Source organism: Trachemys scripta, chromosome 3, assembly GCF_013100865.1.
Source record: "Trachemys scripta elegans isolate TJP31775 chromosome 3, CAS_Tse_1.0, whole genome shotgun sequence".
In the NCBI taxonomy this organism is placed as follows: domain Eukaryota; kingdom Metazoa; phylum Chordata; order Testudines; family Emydidae; genus Trachemys; species Trachemys scripta.
In genome coordinates this window covers 168,104,095-168,126,692 of record NC_048300.1, presented here as the reverse complement: position 1 = coordinate 168,126,692, position 22,598 = coordinate 168,104,095, and the positions used below count along the sequence as shown (strand labels likewise).

The 22,598-nt window shown below is 39.5% G+C and overlaps 1 protein-coding gene across 11 annotated transcripts in view; it reads left to right on the top strand.

Annotated features, from left to right (window-relative positions):
* The window catches only part of MYT1L (myelin transcription factor 1 like), a 384,470-nt gene extending 363,087 nt beyond the window's left edge, over nt 1–21,383 (top strand). For all 11 annotated transcript variants that reach the window (XM_034766417.1, XM_034766420.1, XM_034766422.1 and 8 more), the window contains 4 exons: nt 8,198–8,289; nt 13,969–14,072; nt 18,135–18,278; nt 18,596–21,383. In XM_034766417.1, coding sequence (XP_034622308.1) covers nt 8,198–8,289; nt 13,969–14,072; nt 18,135–18,278; nt 18,596–18,736 — 481 coding nt within the window. In that variant the 3' untranslated portion in view covers nt 18,737–21,383. The remainder of the gene's footprint in view (nt 1–8,197; nt 8,290–13,968; nt 14,073–18,134; nt 18,279–18,595) is intronic.
* The last annotated feature ends 1,215 nt before the right edge of the window (nt 21,384–22,598 follow it).

Below are 22,598 nucleotides of genomic sequence, written 5' to 3'. Positions count from 1 at the left end.
AATTGGCCTCTCAGAGTTGGTAAGACAGCTCCCACCTGTTTATGCTCTCTGTATGTGTGTATATATATCTCCTCAATATATGTTCCATTCTATATGCATCCGAAGAAGTGGGCTGTAGTCCACGAAAGCTTATGCTCTAATAAATTTGTTAGTCTCTAAGGTGCCACAAGTACTCCTGTTCTTCTTTTTATATGATTGTAAACATTTCAACAAGATACACACATACGACAGTTAAAATTAGAGCTGGGTCAGGGATCGAGACTTTTCTGTTGGCCCCATTATTTCCTGCAAAATTTAGGCTTGCTTTTTTTTTAAATTAAATTTCTAGACCTTATGGGGATGGAGTTAATCGGATTTTGAGTGAATACACTGTTGTCTCATTTGTCTGGCTCCTCAGAGAGACAAAGGGAAATAGTACGGCAAAGAAAAGTGTGAACTACCCCATTCATTATAATGCCACATGAACTCTGAACCCTAGCAATCCCAGGGACTAACAAGAAGAATTTTCCTATAAACTGGGCACATATCAGTTGGAAGTGTCAGAGGAGGAGATAGACCTGGATATATTGGTTGATCACAGGATGACTATGAGCTGCCAATGTGATACAGCCGTGAAAAAGACTAATGCAATCCTAGGATGCATCAGGCTAGGTATTTCCAGTAGAGACAGGGAAGTGTTAGTATCATTATAAAAGGCACTGGTGAAACTTCATCTGGAATACTATGTGCAATTCTTGTCTCCCATGTTTAAGAAAGATGGATTCAAACTGGAACAGATGCAGAGAAGGGCTGCTAGGATGATCTGAGGAATGGAAATGTACCTTATGAGAGGAGATGCAAAGAGCTTGGCTTGTTGAGCTGAATCAAAAGAAGTCTGAGGGGAGATAGAATTGCTCTATATAAATACATCAGAGGGATACATACCAGGGAGGAAGAGGAGTTATTTAAGTTGAGTGCCATGGTGGACCCAAGAACAAATAGATATAAATTGACCATCAACAAGTTTAGGCTTGAAATTAGACGAAGGTTTTCAACCACCAGAGAAGTTAAGTTCTGGAACAGCCTTCCTAGTGGAGCAGTGGGGGCAGAAAACCTGACTGGCTTCTAGACTGAGCTTGATAATTTTATGGAGGGGGTGGTATGATGAGACTGCCTATAATCACATGTAGCCCATCTGCAACTTCTAGCAGCAAATATCTCCAACGTCTGGTTATGGGACACTAGATGGGGAGGGCTCTGAGTTATTACAGAGGATTCTTTCCCAGGTGTCTGGCTGGTGGGTCTTGCTCACATACTCAGGGAATGGATGGGTGAGGTACGGTGGCCTGCAATGTACAGGAGGTCAGACTAGATGATCATGATGATCCCTTTTGACCTTAGAGTCTACAAGTCTATGATCCAGTATACAAGTCATCATGACACAGGTTCCCTCCCATCAGGAAGCTGTGGCCTCAGGCCCCAGGACAGGAATCAGTTGTTACTACTGAGCCTCAGACTGTCTGCATTTGTTTCTCCAAAGCCACTTCCTTCCCCACTTACTGGGATAATGTGTGGCCAACTAAAAAGTTTAACTCAGTCCCTTACATTCTGTTCTCTTGGGATCTGTCCATGACTTGCTCCCTAGGCAAGCTAAACTACTTCTCAGGGCACAGGCTCGCCAGTCGAATACACAACAAAATCTCAAAGAAAACAAAATTCTTTCCCCGGACTAATTTCTGAGATTGCAGTTTCTCCACAGCAGGTCTGTGTCAATATCCTGCAAACTTCCCTGCCCTCTATCTTAAGTCCAGTCATGCTCTTTATAGGAAAAACAGCTCCTACTTCTTCCTAGTCTTTCCATGTGATGAGGAATCAGAGGTGCTTATATACATTAGCTTCTTTTCCCAGCATGCCATGCTGTGGTAGTCCGCAATTCCCAGACTACAACTCCCAGCAAGGGCTAAAACGAGGGTCAAGATAGTGCTAGACTTGGTCTCTGTCTTAAAGGAGCAATATGGTCTGTTACCCAGAACTTTTAATTAGTTCACTGTTGGTAACATCTTAATGGTATCACAACACTGCGAGATAATATTTCTGTCACAAGAGGATGATTTTTGCATGGCAACACAAACATCGCTGCAGTGACAGCCCGGAAGAGCCTGTGCTCTAGGAGACTGTCCCTTAATGCAGGAGGAACAGGCTGGCCACTTCCACATTTGGATTTCTGTGGGCTCTTCTCTACTGGCTTCACAAAATAAACACCATCATGGTATGATTGCTAGGGATCAGATTCCTCACCCTTGCTGAAAATTGGACCCTTCAGCCTGCCATAGGCGTGGGGTAAAAGCTTAAACGGAGGGCCAAAAGAGAGAGTGGTTCAAGATAATTAAAATGGTACAGAACCCTAAAGTTTTTATCCTGTTATCCTCCATTCCCTCTGTTGTGCCAGTGATGTATCTCTCACAAACCTCTGTGAAAATTTCTCTATGCCACTCTTTAATCGTGCCATAGTTTTGATCCACAGAGGCATTAAACTGTTGTTATTTCAGTTCTTCCCCAAAACTCAGTTCTTCCACAAGGTCAGGCCCCACTGTGCTAGACGCTGTACAAACACATTGTGCCAGATATAACAGACACATGCAATATCTTTCAGATCATATCAATTTTATAAATGTTATTTATGGGCCAGGGATTGTATTCTAGATGCCTGGGCATAGGCAGCAAGTTATATGGTGCTCCACCAATATTCAGGAACATGGGCCAAAAGCTCCACCAATGTTTGGGCTTATATTTTCAGAGCCGTCCTGTCCATGGGACGGACCGGGGCAACCGCCCTGGGCCCCATGCTTTGGGAGCCCCTGCGCTTCAGAGGGATGCAGAATCCAGGGCAGCCTGGGGTGGTAGTTGGGATCCTAGCACTGGCAGCAGTGAGCAACCCGGCCCCAGCCCACCCTGCTTCGCTCCGCTCCACCCTGCCCCGCCTATTCCCACCCCTGCTCCGCCCATGCCCTGCCCCCACTCCACTGCTCCCCACAAGCCTCTGCCCCACCTCTTCCCACCCCTGCTCCACCCCCTCCCCGCTCCCATTCCACCCTTTCCCTCAAGCCCCCACCCCTCCTCTTTCTGGCTTCTGCCTCCTTCCCCCGAGCAACGTCGGGAGCCAGCTGAGCGGAGCGGGCTGGGGCCAGGTCGCTCGCCGCTGCCGGTGCCAGGCCCCCCGCTAACTCCCCCAGGCCACCCTGGACCTGTGTCCCCCTGAAGTGCGAGGCCCCCCAAAGCACAGGGCCCAAGACGGTTGCCCCGGTCTGTCCTACAGACAGGATGGCTCTGCTTGGATCCATTCTGGGCACCACCAAAAATTATACAAACCCGGTGCCCATGTGCATGGGGGAAGGTTACCAAATTCACTTCAGGAACTGATTACTGAAAATCCTGGGACAGGTAAACAACTCCGGAGAACTACCAAGCCCTGGGAGGAGCTGCATAAACTCATTCAGACTGGGTTCAAGAGGTCCAGGAGACAAAGAAAGGGTTTTGCCATAAAGAGTCAGCATAAACTGATTCAGGGGCCTTCATTTTGATTGGAACCAAGAGGGCAAAATCCTGCTGGAAGGGTTTGAAGGACTGGAACCTACCAGGCTTTCCATGTGGAATATGGGTGACATCTAGCATGCCTGTAGATTGCATCTTGTTTTATTATTTGTGTCCTTTATAGTTCTTTTATTCTAAAACAAATATACTGGGCTCCATGAAGGCTGACTGGTCACCTTGTCATTGTCCCTGGGAACAAACAGACTGTAGATATTCTGGACTAAAGTCAGATCTGTTGTGATGACAGTGAATTGTAGTGGGGACTGCAAGCCTAAATTCCCTATTTAGAGGGTGAGGGAGAGCAGTGATTGCTGGAGTCCTGAGATCTAAAGGGGTGCCCTGGAGAAGACCACAAAGGACACAGGGGTACTGTTAACCCGGAACTGTAACATACATAACTAGAGACAGTCCCTGTCCTGAAAAGTTTACTTCTAAATAAACAAAACAAATCAAGGAGAGAGCAAGGGAAATAAAGTGATTTGTCTAAGGTCACGCAGCAGGTCAGTGGCAGAGTTGGGAACAGAACCTAGGTTTCCTGCCTCCCAGCCTAGAGCCCTATCCACTAGATCACACTGATAATAATAGCCATAGTTTATTATTATATATTATTTAAATAATAGAACCGGCAAAAATCAATTTTGAAAATATTGATGGAAAATGGGGTTAGAAATTGTAATTTTGGGGGGGGGGAAATTGTCCCTGTTCAGTTCTGCTTAATAATAATAATTCAGAACCTTGTAGATATGATAATTCAGACCATTCAGAGTAGTATATTTTAATGAGTGAACATCAGTGTTGGAAAGTCATAGGTTTTAAGATCAATAGGAACAAATACAATCATCTAATTTGACCTCCTGCAGGACACATGCCATACAACTTCATCTGATGATTGTTGGATCAAGCTTGATAACTTGTGGTTGAACTGGAGCATATCTTGTAGTAAGAAATAGAGTCTTTATTTAAAAAATCCAAGTGATGGAGAAGCTACCATATCCCTTGGAAATTGGTTCCATATTGCACATACCTAGGTAATTAAGGAGAAAAATTAACTGCTGTACTGGTTCTGATATCTGCTGGGAGAGCAATACAGCGGTGCACAGACAATCCAGGAAGTTTTTGGAAAGTATAGGGGACAATTTCCTGGTGCAAGTTTTGGAGGAACCAACTAGGGACAGAGCTCTTCTAGACCTGCTGCTCACAAACCGGGAAGAATTAGTAGGGGAAGCAAAAGTGGGTGGGAACCTGGGAGGCAGTGACGATGAGATGGTCGAGTTCAGGATCCTGACACAAGGAAGAAAGGAGAGCAGCAGAATACGGATCCTGGACTTCAGAAAAGCAGACTTTGACTCCCTTAGGGAACTGATGGGCAGGATCCCCTGGGAGAATAACATGAGGGGGAAAGGAGTCCAGGAAAGCTGGCTGTATTTTAAAGAATCCTTATTGAAGTTGCAGGAACAAACCATCCCGATGTGTAGAAAGAATAGTAAATATGGCAGGCAACCAGCTTGGCTTAACAGTGAAATCCTTGCTGACCTTAAACACAAAAAGGAAGCTTACAAGAAGTGGAAGATTGGACAAATGACCAGGGAGGAGTATAAAAATATTGCTCAGGCATGCAGGAGTGAAATCAGGAAGGCCAAATCACACTTGGAGTTGCAGCTAGCAAGAGATGTTAAGAGTAACAAGAAGGGTTTCTTCAGGTATGTTAGCAGCAAGAAGAAAGTCAAGGAAAGTGTGGGCCCCTTACTGAATGAGGGAGGCAACCTAGTGACAGAGGATGTGGAAAAAGCTAATGCACTCAGTGCTTTTTTGCCTCCGTCTTCACAAACAAGGTCAGCTCGCAGACTGCTGCACTGGGCAGCACAGTATGGGGAGGAGGTGACCAGTCCTCTGTGGAGAAAGAAGTGGTTTGGGACTATTTAGCAAAACTGGACAAGCACAAGTCCATGGGGCCAGATGCGCTGCATCCGAGGGTGCTAAAGGAGTTGGCGGATGTGATTGCAGAGCCATTGGCCATTATCTTTGAAAACTCCTGGCGATCGGGAGAGGTCCCGGATGACTGGAAAAAGGCTAATGTAGTCCCCATCTTTAAAAAAGGGAAGAAGGAGGATTCGGGGAACTACAGGCCAGTCAGCCACACCTCAGTCCCTGGAAAAATCATGGAGCAGGTCCTCAAGGAATCAGTTCTGAAGCACTTAAAGGAGAGGAAAGTGATCAGTCAGCATGGATTCACCAAGGGCAAGTCATGCCTGACTAACCTAATTGCCTTCTATGAGGAGATAACTGGGTCTTTGGATGAGGGGAAAACAGTGGATGTGTTATTCCTTGACTTTAGCAAAGTTTTTGATACGGTCTCCCACAGTATTCTTGCCAGCAAGTTAAAGAAGTATGGGCTGTATGAATGGAGTATAAGGTGGATAGAAAGGTGGATAGATCGTCGAGCTCAACAGGTAGTGATCAATGGCTCCATGTCTAGTTGGCAGCCAGTTTCAAGTGGAGTGCCCCAAGCGTCGGTCCTGGGGCCGGTTTTGTTCAATATCTTCATTAATGATCTAAAGGATGGTGTGGACTGCACTCTCAGCAAGTTTGAAGATGACACTAAACTGGGAGGAGTGGTAGAAACGCTGGAGGGTAGGGATAGGATACAGAGGGTCCTAGACAAATTAGAAGATTGGGCCAAAAGAAACCTGATGAGGTTCAACAAGGACAAGTGCAGGGTCCTGCACTTAGGACGGAAGAATCCCATTCACTGTTACAGACTAGGGACCGAATGGCTAGGAAGTGGTTCCGCAGAAAAGGACGTAGGGGTTCTAGTGGATGAGAAATTGGATATGAGTCAACAGTGTACCCTTGTTGCCAAGAAGACTAACGGCATTTTGGGCTGTATAAGTAGGGGCATTGCCAGCAGATCAAGGGACGTGATCATTCGACATTGGTGAGGCCTCATCTGGAATACTCTGTCCAGTTTTGGGCCCCACGCTACAAGAAGGATGTGGAAAAATTGGAAAGAGTCCAGCGGAGGGCAACAAAAATGATTAGGGGGCTGGAGCACATGACTTATGAGGAGAGGCTGAAGGAACTGGGATTGTTTAGTCTGCAGAAGAGAAGAATGAGGGGGGATTTGATAGCTGCTTTCAACTACCTGAAAGGGGGTTCCAAAGAGGATGGATCTACTGTTTTGTGCCACAGTTAAAATTGCTGAGTGTGAGCACAATCTGTCCCAACATCCTTTGCCAGAATAGAACAATTAGAATGCATTCTGATGACGTATTCTTTTGCATGGTGTGATTAGAGGATGAGCATAATATGAGAGACAGTTCAACATTTGGGGATGTAGGCACACTTTTAAATGTACCACACTTAGGGACACTTTTAAAAAATACATGGTGAAATATTGGTCCTCTAAATTCAGAGGCAAAACTGCTATTGACTTGAGTTGGGCCAGGATTTCACCTACAATTTTTTAAAGTCTGAGACAGTCAGATGTCTAAATACTAGTGGATTGTTGGGGTTTTTTGGCCAACAATTAAATCTGAATTTCCAGATTTTTTTGATCACATCTGCAAATGGTGGGAACTGCTGATTAACTGAAAATTGATCAGTAAGGGAATACTGTATCTTGGCTGAATGGATTTCTGAGATGCCCAATATAATACAGTACCTCTGCATTACTATGGGTATTAATCAATGAATGTGTAAGCTTAACTGGATAAATGGTTTGTCCTACATTTCAGAGATGCTGAATTGAAATTCTGTTGGGATTGTAGTTGTATATAGAAAAAATGCCTCATACGTCTAATTCTTTCAGTTTTAAATGGATTGCTGTTCTTAATTGTCTTCATCAAAATTCTCCACATTTCAAAAAAATATTTAAATAATTATTTGTATGTATTTGATGTATTAGTATATAGAACACCTGTCCCCAAAATAGTGTCTAAGACTCTGTACATAGAATGAGATAGTGGAGGAGTGAACCCTGAAATACAGTGTTAAATCTCATTTTACATGCAGGTCTCATTGTAGGTTGGGAATGCACTTTTCCAAAGTCCAAACAAAACTCTGTTCCAAAGTAATTTACATGTTTTAAAAAGCAATTTAGAAAAAAAAACAATTCAAATATAGGAATAGGTTATATCTATAAAAACGAGCATACTTAAAAAGAGCTAGTCATTCAAAAGAGCTCGTTATTAAAGACACAATGAGAGCTAGCCAGTTCCCTCAGTTCCTGTGTTTGGGTTTTTGAGTTGAAAGGAGTAGGGCAGATAGTGTTTTGTTTAAATGGAGCATTTAAGCAGTAACCCTTTTTAGAAGGTAGGTTTTTTATGGGTATAATGTCGCTAAAAGGCTGCATTGTTCTTTTCCTAGTTTAGATTTTGTACATAAAATGCATTTCCTTGGATTTATATATAATCTGCACATTCAAAAAGAGGTGGGGGCAGAAAAATAAAATAAAAAAATCATTTATGACGCTCCTCCCTCTCTTTCATAACCAGGTACCCTATCATTTTGGTGCAGAGTGGAGATAAACTTCTTCTCAGATGTTATTGTCATGACAGTTTTAGTTGACAAATTTATTGTCTTGATCTATTACAATTTAATAGGCTCTTTATTTTCTTATCATTCACAGTCTATCAGGATGCCCCAGAGCCACTTCCGCCATGAAGAAAGCAAAGCTGTCTGGAGAACAGATGCTAACAATAAAGCAACGGGCCAGTAATGGTAAAATTTTAATCATTCTCTTTTAAATATTACCTCTTTGCAAGATAAAAGACACATTGCTCTGTGGGCCTTTTTATAAGTCTTTCTTAGCGTATATCATGAACGAGATCATTTTAGAAAGCAATGCAACTGACGTCCATGCTATTGAAACCTGAGCCAGAAATACAGTAGGTCAGATTCTGGCCTGAGTTACACCAGAGAAAATCTGAAAAACTCTATTGGCTTTATTGAGGAGATTCTGGATTTACACAGGGGTAGCTGTGTAAATATTTCCCAATATAATAAAATGCTGTGTTTTTTCTGACTCAAGTCTGATGCTCCAAGGTGGGCCAATGGGTCTCACATTGCTCAACTGCTCAGAAGAGGAGGGGACCTGATTTTCAGAGGTGCTGAGCACACCCAACCCCCACTGGTTTCAATTGGAATTGTAGGTGATCAGCACTTCTGAAAGTCAGATCCAGAGGCCTTTGTGCTAATCATCTTCAGGAAATCCTCTGGCCAATCTGGAGGCCCACATTCCTGGCTCGGAACCTGTTGACCAATGGAAAACTATACAAAACTACTTTCTACCTTCCTGCAGTTGTGCTCCAGGACAAATACTGGCAAAGCAATATCATAAAGCTGTATTACATCCAACATCCCAGCCATGTTGGAGTTGCATGAAAAGCACTTTTAGCAGTTCATATACAATCCAAGAGAAAGTACTTTTTAAACTTTAGAGAGACAAGGTGGATAATATCTTTTATTGGACCAACTTTTGTTGGTGAGAGAGTTTGAAAGCTTGTATCTCTCACCAACAGAAGTCTCTCTAATATCCCACCTTGTCTCTCTAATATCCTGGGACCAACACAGTTGCAACACCTCTTTAAGTTTGGAATTTAATGAGAGGTGCTTATTTTTCCTGAACCATTAATCTCATCCCTTAAACATCCAAAATCCATAAAGCTGCCATCTTTTCCACCTTCAAGTCCCTTCTCAAAATTTACCACTTCCTTAATGCTTATGGAATGTTGCCATCTGTTAACAGCTAGCCAGGTGACAATTTGTGTTTATTGCTCCTGACTGGGTAAGAATTGCACACAGCCTATGGTTTTGTTACCCTGTCTCCCCTAATCCCAGTCCAATTGTTTGTCTCATACATCTAGTATGTCTTGCCATTTAGACTGTGATCTCATTAAGTCAGGGACTGTCATTTGTTATATGTTTATACAGCTCCCAGTCCCAGATCCTCAATGGTAGTTAGGCACCTAACTCCTGTTGATTTCAGTGGGAGTTAGGTGCTTAAATACCTTTAAGGATCTAGGCTCTAGTGCAATGAGGCCCTCACTTGGTTGGCCTCTAAGCACTACCACAGTATAAAGGAGCCTATAATAAATAATAATCACTACACGGGACCTCTTCATTTACAAAGCAGTTAAAATATCCCAAATTGGAACTATGAAATTAAGAAGCAGCTTTGATTGGCTCCAGAAAGAATCCCCTGCACTCCTCATTAGCTGGAAGAATGAAGGCTATGACGTTTCAAAGGTGTGAAGGGGAGGGGTATAGTCAGGAAAAAATGGGAGAGTCATCAGAGTTCTTTTAGAACTTGGGAGAAGTGGGGAGTAGTCTTAAAAAAATCCAGAATTAATTTGTTGTTACAAATGTAATGAATATAGAGTTATCACATTAATAGTCAACTGTATTGGTGTCTGCAAGACACATTAAAGATATGTGTAATCTATTGGTGGCAAAATATCATTAATCAAACATACCAAGAGAAACCCCCATCCATCAGAAAGATTGTAGTTAAGTGTGTACGAGGGCATGAGATTGGTTTAAAAATCATGAGATTAAAAAAAATCACTTATTTTCTTTTTAGCGTCTTCTGGTTTTTGAGCTTCTAGGGAGAGCTGTCTACCTGCAATTTGTGTATGATCAGGTTCAAAAATCAACCTTTAACACACAAGCAAAAAATGTGCGCCTCCCCACTGGCTGCACCGACTCCACGTATCCTCTCCAAACTCTTTAGGTGGAGGCACTGCCAATCTGTCCTCCTCGTCCCCTACCGCAATCACTATCCTGCTTCCTATCTATCCTCCCTGCCCCACTTACATTCTCCCTCCAAGCTCCTCCATTGCCTTCTGTCTTTCATGTATGTCGTGCTTTTCCCCTCGCAGTCTCCTATCCATCACATTCTCCCTCCTACTTCTTTTTTCCCTGCCCATTCAGGTTCACACCTACCTTTCCTACTCCGCTGCCCTATGAGACTCCCTCCTGCACACATACCACATATTCTTCAGCTGTACTCTACATTCCTCATCACACAGAGAGGCCAGTGTGCCACTCCTGCCTTCTCTATATCCCTATGTTCAGCTTCTCTTCATAGTGCCCCTCGCTGCCTCCTGACGGCAAGGACATCTTTCATAAGGGTCACTCTCATTGACTATGGACAGCAGTGGCCATCTTTGCTGAGGGCAACTTAAACTTCCTTCACAACAACCTGCCTCAGAGTGGTCAAGCCAGAAAACTTCCCATGGTTTGTCACAAAGTAGTTCCCCCTGTAGCAAACTAAGTGAGCTTTGTCAGATCCAAGGGCTGGCTCAGTAATGGAGTTTGTCAATGGAGTTTGCCTGCCAGTTTCTTAATCTCCCTGACCCTATCTCATACATATCCTTACCCATAAAAACTACAGGGGTAGGAGCTGGTGGGCAGCCTCCCTAGATAACTGGAGCACTGTTACTGAGCTAGCCCCTGGGCCTGACAAACTTCCCATGCTTCACCACAGGTGGGATCTCCTAGGTGACAAGCCACAGGAAGGTCATTAGCCTAGGGGAGCTCTTGAGTAAAAAGAGAAATGGGAATAGTGGGAATTTATGTGTGAGTTTGACATCTTTAACATAGAAACCCCTAAGAAATCAACACACAAAAGGCTGGGTTACCTGGTATATCACATACCTGACAAAAACTCACAAAACAAGGAAATAAAAAGTTAAGCAATCTAATAATGCATACTCTCTACTCCTCCATTCACAGGCATGTGCCTTATCACTATCACAACTACCACAGACTCAGTTCTCCTGCACCATCTTTACCAAACGACCCCTTCCCATACACCAAACTATTACACCTAGCATCTGCAACCAGTAGTGTCATGATGGGGGAGTTTTGTGAAGGGGATGTGCAGAAGCGAAGGTTGATGAGTAAACTAGTGTGTCAGGCATGGGTGGTTTGGTTAAAGGACAGTTGGAGAAGGTTGTACAGAACAATGTGTATACAGTAGCAACAATATTTAAAAATCTGGCCTATTTTGCCCCTGTGTGGAGATATAGCTTGGAGAGGTTAGAGAAATATAACTTTATAGTGTGTCCAGTAAAGACATATGTAAAAGGAAGATTCCTGAATTAAAAAGATTTCCACCCCAGCCACTGGAAAAACAAAGAGAAATGTGATGATCAGTGTTATATGTACCTGTAGCCACTTAGTCTAATTGCACTTCTCTTCAAGAAAGCTACTGACTACGCAAACTATAATTCCTCTGATGATCATGCAATACAGAAATTCCTTGGTCAACAGGGATTGACATCCATCTAGTTGTGACACTTAGGACCAGATCCTCGGTGTACATTAGCATAGTGCCACTGAAGCCAATGGAGCTACATGACTTTACATCAGCTGAGGATCTGGTGATCACATAGCAAGCACATAAATACAGAATTAAATAGGACTCAAAAGGGATCTCCTTTGGGCAATTTGAGTCACCATAGAAGATACAAGACCAATAGTAATTAATACCAAAAACTTAAAGATATAAACCAGCGCAATAATTCAGTCTTGGGCTTTCTAGTATCTACTGTCACAGACAGAAACAGCATGAATGACAAAGACCTATAACCCACATCTACCGATGGATGTAGTTCATTACAAACTTTAATAAAGCATTCCAGTGTTGTGAACAGGAAGGAAGCTAGACCAATATCCATCAGTGAGGTGCCCTGGTGAAATCCTACTCCTGGTGAAATCAGTGAGTTTTGCTATTAATTTCAATAGGTAAGGAATGGGCTGTAGAGGTAACATTTTCAAAAGTACCTAATTACTTAAGAGTCCAAGTCCCATTTTCAAAAGGCCCAGTTCCTTAAATATACTTCGGCATCTATCTGCCTCTTTAGGCACCTCAGTACTCCATGTAAACACCACTGACATTTTCAAAGCCACCACTCAGTTGCTGCCTAACTCTGTTCACATCTAAGTCTCCCTGGCGCTAAGTTTCCACCATTCAGCCTTTGCAAAGCTGCCTAAACCCTGACCTTGCCTCACAACTAATAAGCTGCTCAGAGCCCTAGCTCAACCCAAAGCCCCAGAGGCCCAAAAGTTTCTCAGCGAGAAAACACCTATCTTGCCAGTGGGGCTCCATCCCTGGACAGAAAAGATGAACATTTATGTTAGAAATATTATTGGAGAGAAGCAGACTCTGCCCTTAGAAATCAATAAAAATGAATTTATGTACTTTGGTCACACCAGGCACAGAGATGGGAATATCCTCGAGAAAGTTATCATGGAAGGAATGGTGGTGGGTTATCATACAAGGGGATGATCAGCGAGGAGATGGATAGATGGTGTGTGGCAGATCACGGAGAGATCAGTTGATGAGTGCGTGAAGTTAACGATGGATCAAGAAGACTTCCAAAAATTCTGCTATGATGTCACCAGCATTTAGACATGAAAAAATTGACTTTACTGCCTTACTGAACATGCCTACTGGATCAGACCCCAAAGGGAAGATAGGCAGTGTTAATCCCACTGGGTTAGGTGTGTTAGAAATGTCAGGATTTAGGCAACAGAGTGCATGTCCAGTTTCTGAAATTTAGGTACCTCCAATGTTAGGCAGCAGCTGAGAAGAGGTTTTGGAATGCCAATGGTGCCTAAATGTTGGACTTAGGCAGTTAGGTGCTCTGGTGCATAATGAGACATATAGGCACCTATTGGGTTTTCTAAAGTGCCTAACTCCCACTGAAATTATTGTGAATTAGGCATATAGGTGCTTTTGAAAATCCCAGCGGGCACCTATCTGTGTCTTTTAAATACCTTTAAAAATCTGGCTCCTAAATGCTTAAGTAACTTTTGAAAATGGGACTTAGACTCCTGAGTCACCTGAACACTTCTGAACATGTTACCCTAGGTCATTCGGGAATGACCATTAGGTAATGAACTATGGAGGTGGCAGAGGCTGCAGGTGGTCCAGATTGACAGTGGTATTTTACAGTTTTTCTGTGTTGTGAAACATTTCCCCTGATTATATGAGCAACTGATTTGGGGATAATTGTGACTTGAAACTATTGCCTTGTTAGGATATTTTTTCTTTCCTTAAAAGGACAAGAGACATTGCCAGTATTTTTTAAAAAGGTCAAGTGTGACAATGCAGCAGAATTCATTAGTAGAGGTACATTTTTAATAATGCAAAGACATAATCAGTATATTTAAGCTGTTTCTACCATTCTCATTGGAAAATTACCACAGTTCTTAAAAGAGATACGATGGGAAATATATGGGTTTAACTTCAAATGGGAAGTTTGATGAGACTTAGTGTTTCTGAACTTTTTACATTAATAAGTTTAATTTCAAATATGAAATGTCTCAGTTGCAGAACACAGATTTATAGCTTAATTATTTTAATATCTCCTTCATTTTTATATTGCATAGGTATAGAAAATGATGAAGAAATTAAGCAGCTAGATGAAGAAATCAAGGAACTAAATGAATCCAATTCCCAGATGGAAGCTGATATGATTAAACTCAGAACTCAGGTAACAGTTTTATGAAGCCTTAAATTTAGCTACTTTTTACACGTGATTGATCAAAAGAAATAGAGGAGAAAAATTGTCTTTGGAAAAATTGTTTTCTCTCACATTTTTGCTCACATTTCATATGTTCTTAATTTACATTTGTAAGCTTAGAAAACAGTATCTGTGGTGCTGTTAAGTAGTTATTTCCCACCACAGCAGCCACCAGTTTTAAAAACTGAAAGTCATGGCTAAATAGCCACCTTTGCATTTCCTTCTTATAAGATTTTATACAATCTTTGTATCTGTTAAATTCTCAGACAGCTAAATCATGGCATTAGTAGATGGAGAACACAGCAGTGGCCAGGGCATTCTGCTTGCAGAAGGAGTACACATAGAAGCAGCAATTGCTACACCTGTAATATTGTATAGCACTCCCCATGGCAACTGCACCAGACCACTGTTTGGTTGGAAAGGACTCCATATCCCAGCTTCATCCTATTTGGGGTCCACAGGAATTGGTCAGAAAATGGAGAACTATACTGTGAACATTTTCATTTCTCTTTTTCATGAAAATCTCTTTTGTTGAGGTTTTTGACTACTTCTGTAGATGGATAGAAAATGGGGTAGGGGTTCATTTGTTTTCCATTGAAATTACATTTTCCAACCGGCTCTCATATCTAGTGCAGTTTATGATGCTTTGTCTCCTCACAGTTTGATATCAATAAGGTGTAGTAGGTACAGTCCACATTAAGACTTACAGGGCTTTTTGTAAGTGTTTTTTTTTTTTTAAATGCCTTCCATCTGGGCACTCCAGTATTCGTTAGGCCAGATCTCATCCTGTAACCTGCCACAAGTGTTTGGATTTCTGGATGAATACCTAATACATTATGGCTGTATAGAAAAATGAAATAAAAAACTGAAACACCCTCAGTATTCAAATAATCATACTGCTGCTCACAAGCGTAAAGTTATTCTTGTGTGAAAGAACTTGTGGGATCAGGGCTTTTAGGTGGAGACTTGTATCAACACAATAAACACACAATCCTTACACTATTTCTAGCTTTCACTTCTCAAACTGGTTCCATTGTACACTCTTAGGAAACAGGGTAATGGATCAAGTTGGGGAGAACCAGTTCGTTTGGAGGATTTAGACCACTGCATATTCTTAGGAAATGTTCAAGGGATCTATTGCACATTTTGATGTGACACAGACTTGGAAAGGGGGTAAAAGTGTTGATGACAAATATTTACTGTCACTAAAACTATTGACATCTAATGGAGAATCCCAACAAAATCAGACTTCACAATAATTCAGGGGTCACACTCTCAACCTGTTGTGTTCTCCAAAGGAAAATGAGTTTTCATTTCAAAAGGACAGACCTGGTGGGGCAAATCACCCAGATAGCTTACGGTCTTTATCAACTGTTTTAGTGACAGTAAATATTTGTCATCAATACTTTTACCCCCTTTCCAAGTCTGTGTCACATCAAAATGTGCAATAGATCCCTTGAACATTTCCTAAGAATATGCAGTGGTCTAAATTAAGGTCATTAAGACTATCACAGTCAATATGTAATGTATTGGACAATAAAATTTTAACATTAACCTTAACAAAATCTATACTATTATAAAAAATACATTGTGTTACGTAGATTTCAAACAAAATTCATTATATAAATTGGGAAATATGTAAAAGAAAATTTATAATATAGAAAGCAGTTTCTGTTCTGTAACTTTACTTAATTTATACACTGAAAATAAAAATGAAAAGTCACTTGATATGAGCCGTAACTAATGGTACCAATTACATTTCAGATATCTTATGAAGGTAACAGTGTGCTAAATCCTGAGAGGTGCTGATTACCTGGAACTTCACAAAAATCAATGCAGTTTCAGGTGCTCGGCATCTCTCAGTGTTTAGCCCAAGAGGAAAAATCTATCAGATAACAGTCCTCAACCACCTAAAGGACCAATCCTATGAGAGACTATGAAATTTCAACTCCCATTGAAGTCAATAGGAGTTGATGGCTCTCAGCACCTCCCAGAACTGGGCCCTAATTATACTTGATGTAAGAGGTCAATACTCTGACTCCAGTTATTACTTTTGATGTTAAAAAATGTAAGGATGAATATTAAACATAATGACTTGGAATATGACTGACCTTAGCTAAGAAGAATTAAAAAAAAACAACAAAGTTACACATATGTAGTAGGACTGGCTCTTTAGCACTGGAGTCCAAAAAGAGCATGAGTTTAGGGCATGTGCTTGGCCTGGTCTCTGACATACACAAATTGAAAACATAGCAACAGGAATGTCTTTCCATTCTCTGTGTCAAAGTAAAACCTATTTGTGCCTATTGCAGCGTGCTGGAGAAATAGTTCGAGAACTATTCATCCCGAAGAAATGTTCCCCTGTAATATTGACAATGTGTGTCTCAGCTTGGATTATCTGCTGCATAAATATCAGTAGTCAAAGTCAAACCTATTTGACAGCTAGTCTTATGTGTGTACCAAGCTCTTAAGAAAAGATTTGCTTTTCTCAATTAATGTTACAGCCCAAATTATCAAAAATCCACAATCCACAGTGATAGACTTGAGGCATCTAACTGTCTGATTGTGCCAGCAAACCTGTTAAAATATACTGACCTAGGCTCATCTGATGTTCACATAAAATTCTTCTCCCCTTCAGACCTCCATACTGTTTGTGCTGACAAATGAGATAGTTCACATCAAAATACTATCATTTTTTCCTATAATTTATTATACCGGCAGTTAATTGTGGATGTCAAATTAGAGCCAAGTGACTGTCACTTTGAGAATTTGGCTCTCTGTCCTCTTTTCTGCTTCTTTGGCTTCATTTTCTACCCTCTTGCCAATGTACATCTTACCCTATACACACACACATTTTACACTTGGTAAGAGATGAGTTGCCCTATGTCATGGAATTTAAATAGCCATGTACACTGGTCACGCTTTAAAAGTTTCTTCATTTTAGAAAGATTCTAAAGGTTTGAACAGTATACTTAAAATGGGGAACACTGCTGGAAATGCTAATATCTCTCCAAATAGAATACATCTTGTAAGTGTGACCACTGTATTTATATCAGTCTTACATCCAGTAAGTTACTTATATAGACCACTTCATGTATTGTCACATCCAGTAAGTTACTTATATAGACCACTTCATGTTTATGCAACACACAGTTTCTTTTCCTGAATTTCAACCTATTTGAGACAGTAATCAAATGTCGTAAGTTCTGTCTTTACATCTTAGAGAATATTTATAAAGGCCACACAACAACAAATATATTGCTAATAAAATACAGCAAACTTCATTTTGTTTGTCATTAAACACAAACATTGAAAGCTGTTAGTAACATAAGGCAAAACATAAAAATATAGAAAAGAATAGTACTAAGACACACTTACCCGATTATTTTGCTGTACCTATTGTGCAACAATGTGTAATTCTTTAGCTTTCGCTGGCAGTTCTGTGAGAATATTCATTGGGCAGTATAGGTTGAATGCAAATATAATTCCAAAGAGCCAAATGGTGACAGCAAAGGATTGTGCACACTTAGTTAATATGGCATATACTACAAAAATATGATAAATGTATCATCTACTCACACTAGCCCTGATCCTGCAACCTCATGGATACAGGTGGATTCTTATACCCATATGGTGCCTCCATTGATTTCACTGGGGTCCAGGCACATATAAGAGTCTGCCCACATGAATCAGCTTGCAAGTTTGAGGCCCTTATAAGTGCCTTTAAATACAAAAGGATATTTATTTTAAAAATATAAAATTGATACAAAGCCAGTACAATCAAATGTAAGGTAAATCAGTACTTCCACCATAAAAAAGACAAGCCGTTAAAATAAAGTCATATAATTTGCAGTTGTACATAGCAGAAAAACCTCTTAAAATTATAAAAAAAATTATAAACAAGTGAAACCTTTTTATTTAAACAAAAAGGCCCTTTTTTGTTCTTATATTACTGTTATCACTCACTTCAAGAACGCATGCTTTATAACGGCTTGCCTTATATTACATTGTACACAAATTTGTCCATTTTAGATTACCACAATGGAGAGCAACTTGAAGACGATAGAAGAGGAGAACAAAGTAATTGAACAGCAAAATGAGTCTCTTCTTCATGAACTGGCCAATTTAAGCCAGTCTTTAATTCATAGTCTAGCTAATATCCAGCTGCCACATATGGTAAGTGATTGAGAGCACAAGTTAAGGAATTTGGCGATCTTCAGTTCACCTGATACAGTAGATGTCGTTTTTATGTTTATGGTTCCTCAACCAGTTGGATATTTGTGGTAACAACACTGAAACCATAAAGATAAATTTAACTGCTAGCAAAGGCACAGTGGGCTTGTTCCAATGTATCCTGTAAAATTAAGATCTAAATAGGCATTTTAAATGTTATAAAAATGGTGGCAATATGATATGATAGTATGTTATGCTTAAATTAATATACAATCAAGAAAATAAAAGTTGTATATGAACTACTATTTAATATCTCGTAGGAACCAATCAATGAACAAAATTTTGATGCTTACGTGACCACTTTGACGGACATGTATACAAATCAAGATCGTTATCAGAGTCCAGAAAATAAAGCCCTACTGGAAAATATAAAGCAGGCTGTGAGAGGAATTCAGGTCTGAACAGCTGCTATAGTGGTGAAAGTCTTGCTTAAAAAAAGGATGCCTCTTGTTTTTTGCTGCTGTAATTTACCAGAAAGTGTTATATATTTATTTCTGTTTGAAACAGTGTTATGCTTACAAGACTTCATAATGATTTTATGTCTTGCTTTAAAGATAGTAACTGCAGAATAGTTTTTTGAATACATTCACATTTTGTACGTTTTCATATAAGCTGACATAGTGTGATATGCCATGTAATGTTTATAGCTGCTAATGTATGCACATTTTTGGGGTATATATATTTCTGAAGAGGTAAGCTGATCAAAATAAATAGAGTGTAAATTCTTTTTAATGCTTTAGTGATTAAATGTTTTAGTATTTTGAACTGAAATGGACAAAAAAAAACAGCTTTGAATGATAATGTTGCGGTCTGCAGCCACTTTTTAAACACTATCATTTTGCCTCATGTTGGAGGATTTTATGGGATTTAAGAAATACATTTTGTGTGCATATTGTTTCATAGCAAGAATTGGTTGCAAAAATGCTTTATTTTTGAACAATGCTTGAAAATATTATGTGACTTTTGTTTTCAGAGGATGGTGTGTGGTGGGGGCAATAAAATGAGGTTTTTTGAAATCCAAGAAAATGGCATGGATTAGATGTAAGATACAAAATGGGTAACAACATCAAGCCATGGAAACTTGACAGAAGATTCAAAGCAGCTTAAACAGCACTTTTTAATTAACTTCTAAGCATTACATGGTATGAATATGGGAACTTCCATTATGAAAGGAACTATATCAGAGGTGGACAACCTGAAGATTTCAGCTTTTATTTTCAAATAAACTTTGGCACCAACATTCTCTTATCTCTCCTGGACTGCTTAGTGCCCCTCTGAACTATGTCTTATAGCAATGTAGTTCATCTTTCAGAAACTCTGTATTTTCAATTTAAGATGAAAGACAATATTTTAAAACTAATATTGCCTTTTTACATCTTTAATTTTGGGGTAAAGACAAATGATTTGTGTCTACCGTAGTTACTGAACTGGATTCATTGCTAGATTTAGTAGGAATGCAGCTCAGTAAAGATTTTTTTCTTTTTGCTTTGCCAAGCATTTGATCCCATTTTTCATATTTTAATATTTATGTTCTGCATTTTGTTGGAGAACAATCATTACTGCAGCATTCATGTATGCTTTATATTTGTTCTACTATTATCTATTGCAAAAATGAATGCAATCAAATTTTAATGTAACTAAATATACTTCAGCACTTTTTTTGCTTTAAACTGGATCATTTTAAGATAAAACTTATTTGTACCTTCAAGATTTGATTGTTTTCTTCAAAATGACTGCACTATATGTATGCATAAGACCACTTTTTATTACGACATTTTTTCCTTTTTAAGTAGTAATTTTGATGTGTTGTGTTTTACAGATGTTGAATTTATTTAAAATTGATAGCATATCTTTTCCTTCCATGTCTTGATGTTATGCAGAAAGTACAAAAGTACTTTAAAATTTTGTTATGAAAAAGATGGGTTTTGTAAAAAATAAAATATTTTTAGCAGAACAGGACTTACAGGGTCATTGTCCCCACAATGTGCCAGTTGACTATTTGCACTTACCTTGCCCTATATATCCATACGGAGGTGTGCAATTTCTTGTGTCATTAGCCTTGTGACACTAAACCTGAACAAATTATAGTGGAAGCCATTATGGCCAATCCAGTAATATTGCTAAGGGAGACTACAGGGATCTCACAACAAATATTCTGATACAATATTCAACCTCGGTATATATATATATGTATAAATATATGTATATCCCAGCGGCACTTTATACTATTCACTGTACAAAAGCTTACAGTTTTCCATGAGGACTTTAATAACTAGCTGGGAAAAGATTATGTAATTACTTTGGGGGCTCTGCAGTCTTATCTGTACAGTGCCCTTTTTCTGTTGTGCTATTAGTTGTAGCTGCCATGCTCAGAATTGCCTTTTTGAGAGCTGAAGCAAGGTGCTTGTTGTTCACCTTCTGCCATATATATTGTACTTTTGCCCTAGCCTCCTTTTAGGGCTTTCATTGTTCATAATGGCATATGCATTTTTCCACTGCATTGTGTCTGCAGCTTCTTTGCCAATATAGTAATGCTTTCAGTAGAGTAATAGATAGTATCAGTTTTGGATTCTTATTGTTATCACCTATGTACAATGGAAAGGGATTTTAAGCACAAATCTGCTGCTCATCTAATGTTGGTACATAATATCAAATCAGAAGTTATCTGTGACTATTATATAGGGATCACAAAAGTGTCACATATTAGAATGCTGACCTTTCATATGAAATTATTGTGAGTCAGAGTTTATTTATTATAACTTATTGTTCATATTCATTTCTAAGTTAATTTAAGTAATCATTTATTAAGACAGAATTTTGTATAAACTATTTATTGTGCTCTCTGTGGAACTGAAGTTTGATTTATTTTTGTACTACACGGCATGGATTTGTTGACATTTTAATTTTGCTATAAATGTGTGGAATCACAAGTTGCTGTGATACTTCATTTTTAAATTGTGAACTTTGTACAAATTTTGTCATGCTGGATGTTAACACATCTTACTCTAAATAAATAAAAAAAATGTGTTGCCACACTTGTAGCACAGTGGTTCTATGATCAATGACAACATTTTCACTTTACCAAATGTACTAGAAGCCATGGTGCATAAATAATCAGCTACTATTTTTAGTGATGAACTTTGGCCCTTTTTTCCTTAAATTCTCCATGCAGGATCTTCAGCTGCTCCTTTTAATTAATCATGCAGTTATTCAGTTTCATCCTTAACAGACATGTAAAAACAACCAAAAGTCACTGTTCCATTAGTGAGCTTCGCAATCATTTCAAAATTTCCTGCTAGTTATAGCATGGGAGGAAATTAGTGCTATTTCTCAGTATAGGTAACTCAACTGCGGTATTGTCCTCAATACATTTAAAATTAAATGCGTTGCTAATTAGGGTTGATAAACTCAGAAGTGATATTTGACTGAAAACTATGTATGAACCTAAGACGTAATAATTTTCAAGCTCATTTGATCTGCGGGAGGGCCCCAAATTGTTTTTAGAATCAGTCAGCCTAACAGGGAAACTACACTTCTAGTCATCATAGTCTGCAAAAGAAACAATGAGTTATGGCAGTTGCTGTTGTGAGCAATATCAAACACCATCCTGCACCAGCCACCAACATAAGTAAGGTCATTCCTGCAAAGGAGTTAACAATCAGTTTACATCTGATTAGCACTGTTGAACCACCTCATTAAAACATATTTTACTAGAATTAAACATAACTAATTGCACAGGGAATTAGCAATATTGATTTATAGGCAGATTGCTTACTTCAATGTGTGTGTGGGTTCCTGCACTGGGTTTGATTTATATTCTGCAATACTTAGTATCATCATCAATTAACTCTATGTTATATTATCCCTCTATGCCATTGTTCTTAATTAAATTTTTTAGAGATCATTCTAACTGACCAAGACAGGAGCATTGCACATACTCTAGATTCTCCCTTTTCCCTTTGCTGGTTGACTGCTGAGAAAAAAAGAAGCCAAAGACGGCTCAGGACACTCGACACATTGGAAAATAAAAGTGAGACTGTATAAGTAAAAATGAGAACTCAGGTAAAGCAAACCCTATAATCAATCAAGAGTAACATAGCAACAAAAAGAAAAAGAAAATTCATTTTGTATATGGGCTAGAGAGAGAGAAGTAAAATTTAAATGAAGTTGATCTTAATTTTTAGGGTCACATGCAAAAGTTTATTCCTATCAAGTATCTCTGGTGTACCCAGAACCCATTCTGGTTTTTGCTGGGCGCATAAT